The sequence below is a fragment of the Kryptolebias marmoratus genome, unplaced genomic scaffold (assembly GCF_001649575.2).
Source record: "Kryptolebias marmoratus isolate JLee-2015 unplaced genomic scaffold, ASM164957v2 Scaffold116, whole genome shotgun sequence".
Classification (NCBI taxonomy): domain Eukaryota; kingdom Metazoa; phylum Chordata; class Actinopteri; order Cyprinodontiformes; family Rivulidae; genus Kryptolebias; species Kryptolebias marmoratus.
Genome location: NW_023665850.1, coordinates 12214 through 15455, shown reverse-complemented (window position 1 = coordinate 15455; position 3242 = coordinate 12214). Strand labels below are relative to the sequence as shown.

General features: G+C 44.3%; 1 protein-coding gene across 2 annotated transcripts in view; it reads right to left on the bottom strand.

The window, feature by feature from the left end:
- Positions 1-2321: 2321 nt before the first annotated feature.
- meaf6 (MYST/Esa1-associated factor 6) overlaps positions 2322-3242 on the bottom strand; it is a 5987-nt gene continuing 5066 nt past the window's right edge. Inside the window, exons 6-8 of one of the 2 annotated variants that reach the window (XM_017404283.3) lie at positions 2902-2931; positions 2663-2696; positions 2322-2572 (exon numbers count right to left, since the gene is read on the bottom strand). In XM_017404283.3, the coding sequence (XP_017259772.1) occupies positions 2558-2572; positions 2663-2696; positions 2902-2931 (79 nt within the window). In that variant the 3' untranslated portion in view covers positions 2322-2557. The remainder of the gene's footprint in view (positions 2573-2662; positions 2697-2901; positions 2932-3242) is intronic. The other variant, XM_017404284.3, reaches the window with a different exon arrangement.

The following is a 3242-nucleotide window of genomic DNA, read 5'->3' as shown; positions in this document are numbered from 1 at the left end:
TGTCCTTCAGATTCTAATCTGCACCCGTCTGCCTCAGTCCCCGGTGGGTTCAGGTTATCTTTGGATTCAATCAGATCTCAGAATCTAAAATCAGAGAAAGTTCAGACATAAAAACACCAGATTCAGACGAGAATCTGCTGTTGGGATCAGCCAGGAGTTCCAGCTGTGCTGCTGGGAGTTTTATTCCCATCTTTCATCCCAGTTTTATTCCCATCTTTCCCAGGTTTAATCCCAGTTTTATTCCCATCTTTCATCCCAGTTTTATTCCCATCATTCCCAGGTTTAATCCCATCTTTCATCCCAGTTTTATTCCCATCTTTCCCAGGTTTAATCCCAGTTTTATTCCCATCTTTCATCCCAGTTTTATTCCCATCATTCCCAGGTTTAATCCCATCTTTCATCCCAGTTTTATTCCCATCTTTCCCAGGTTTAATCCTAGTTTAATTCCCATCTTTCATCCCAGTTTTATTCCCATATTTTCCAGGTTTAATCCCAGTTTTAATCCCAGTTTTATTACCATCTTTCCCAGGTTTCATCCCAGTTTTATTCCCATCTTTCCCAGGTTTCATCCCAGTTTTGTTCCCATCATTCCCATGTTTATTCCCAGTTTAATTCCCATCTTTCATCCCAGTTTTATTCCCATCTTTCCCAGGTTTAATCCCAGTTTTATTCCCATCATTCCCAGGTTTAATCCCAGTTTTATTCCCATCTTTCCCATGTTTATTCCCAGTTTAATGGACTCCTTCTCCATCATGGCTGCTGTGTGAAGCCTGATGATGAGCTCGGCTCCAGCTGGAAGGTCAAAGGTTGTGCTGCTGCCGTTTCTTTGAGTTTTCCCAGGACTCCTCTTAAAATATGTTTGACCTTCCTCTGAGATGTTGGAGGTTTGTTCCCAGGAGGAAGAGGAGGGACAGGATGAAGCTGCTGAGTCAATATTCGGGCTTCATGAAGCCTCGGGTCACCTCAGAATCTGTTCTTCAGGTTTTAATAACAGACGGTTCTGAAAACGCTGAACTTCCTGGTCTGATTCATCGTGACCTTTAATTTTAGCTTTTTATCTCTTGACCTTTTGACCCCCGGTTCCCTCGGATCTGAGTCGACCTCAGCGGAACCACCCAGATCAGAAAGTGGTCCTTCAGATTTGAAATCTTCACGTCTGTAAGTGTTTAACGGCTCGTCACGTCTGAGTCGGCGCCGAGAAACATCAGGAATCCAGGTTTCTCTCCAGCAGCTGGATTAGAGCTTCGCCGCGGTCCGGTTCGCTCCAAATCGTTTCCTGACGTGACGGGAAACGAGTGTTTACGGGTCGAACATGACTCATTACTCACACAGCCCAGGGTTCAACATGATTACGTCCTGGAAGAGGGCGGAGCCTGGGACTGACAGCTGGAGGTAAGATGAAGACGCCATGGCGTCAGGAACCCTGACAGAAGAATAACTTCCTGTTTCACGAGAAGGTCACTGGTCTCACATTTAGGATGAACGTCTCAAGTTTAATCTTTAAAGAATACACAAACAAGCCACGCCCCCTGCCACAGCTGTTATACTTCGGGGTGTGTGGCTTGTTTGAAGGTTTTCTACAGATTTACAGATTTCACAGTGAGAACATTAAGGATCATGAAAACAGATAAACATCACATCACAGACAATAATTGTCTGTAAATCCTTAAAAGGTCACTTAGCTGTGGCGGCCATCTTGATTTAGATATCCAGAGGTTAATCAGTGTTAGATTTAAATCTACAGATTATTTTAAACACACGATCCCTCGCCGTCTATGGCTGCTCATGTGATCAGTTTTCAGCCTGCAGTCGGGTGAAAAACAGGAAAATCAGGTATTTTCTGTAGGAACTCTTTAAATCCAGATATAAGCTTTAAATATTTAACATCTGTGGTTATTTTAGGTTTATTTCACCTTAAATATGAATAACTGCAGATAAAAAAACAGAATCAGTTCAAACATGGAGGAACCAGCTGAGGGAAATTAAATTAAATTATAATTACTGATTCTATGTTTGATCAGAGGTTTGGGTTTAAAAACAAACTGGTTCGACTCGTCTAAAAACAGAAAGCAGCAGAAACTGAAGGAGCTGTCAAACAGGAACACAGCGGGGTTTTCCCAGACTCCTCAGGAATCATTAGTCCTCTTTCTTCCACAAACACCAACACGTCAAAGTTCATTTCACTCAGACTTCCTGCCAGCTGCTGCCGCCCGGCTCCCCCTGGTGGATGAAAATCCAGATTTAACTCCCAGAAACACAAACACTGATCATATCTGGACGCTTTTTATAGGAGCGTGGGAACTCAAAAACAACCACAACACTGAGGTTTTCGGCCTTTTTATTCATTTTCTGTAAAACAAACAATGTCATAAAAGAATTGGTCTGATCTTTAACAAAAATGGAAACATGGAAAGAGCTTCACAATAAATACAGTCATTTGAAACACTATACAGACGGAGCGACAGCAGGTTCTACTCTAACGGGTCGAAGGGAACAGAGAGAAGTCCACAGAGACGTTTGTCTTCACGAGTCCTCGTCAGTCCAGGTCCAAATAAGTTCAGGTAGAATAATCCTGCAGGACGACAGAACCAGAGGTAAACAAATAAAAACCCTTTTTCTGCCTCAGGATTCTCAAAGGTTTAACTGAACAGAATCAACTCACAGCTCTGGGTTTCTTGTTGACCTTCATGTCAAACCTGCAACAAACACAGAGAGAGTTAGACGTCCGGTTCTGACAGGAGTTCTGCCGGAGCCGCTACAGAACCATGAAGAAGCCTGCACCAAGCCCAAACCTGCAGCGACGGGAGTGAAAGCAAACAGCAGCTGACATGCAGAGGATGGAGCTCGGACATGCAGGGAGCAAACAACAAGCAGCAGGCAGGAAGTAGAATTCAGACTTACTCAAAGTCATAATCAAACATGGCAGAAGGGCTGAGGGAGCAGCGTTACGGGAAGGAAGAGAGCGGCAGCTGTTAGTTCACCGGCTGGAGAACAGAGACCTACAAACAGAACCTCGCAGGATTACAGGCTTCCTGCAGAACCCGACCCGGTTATCTCAGACCAGATAACTTCAGGAGAGTTGACCTGTAAATACAACTGGAACAGGATCAGCTGAAGAACAGCGTCCTCACTTCCTTAGAGAGGAGACACCTTCCTGTCCTCCTTTCCTTAGAGAGGAGACACCTTCCTGTCCTCCTTTCCTTAGAGAGGAGACACCTTCCTGTCCTCCTTTCCTTAGAGAG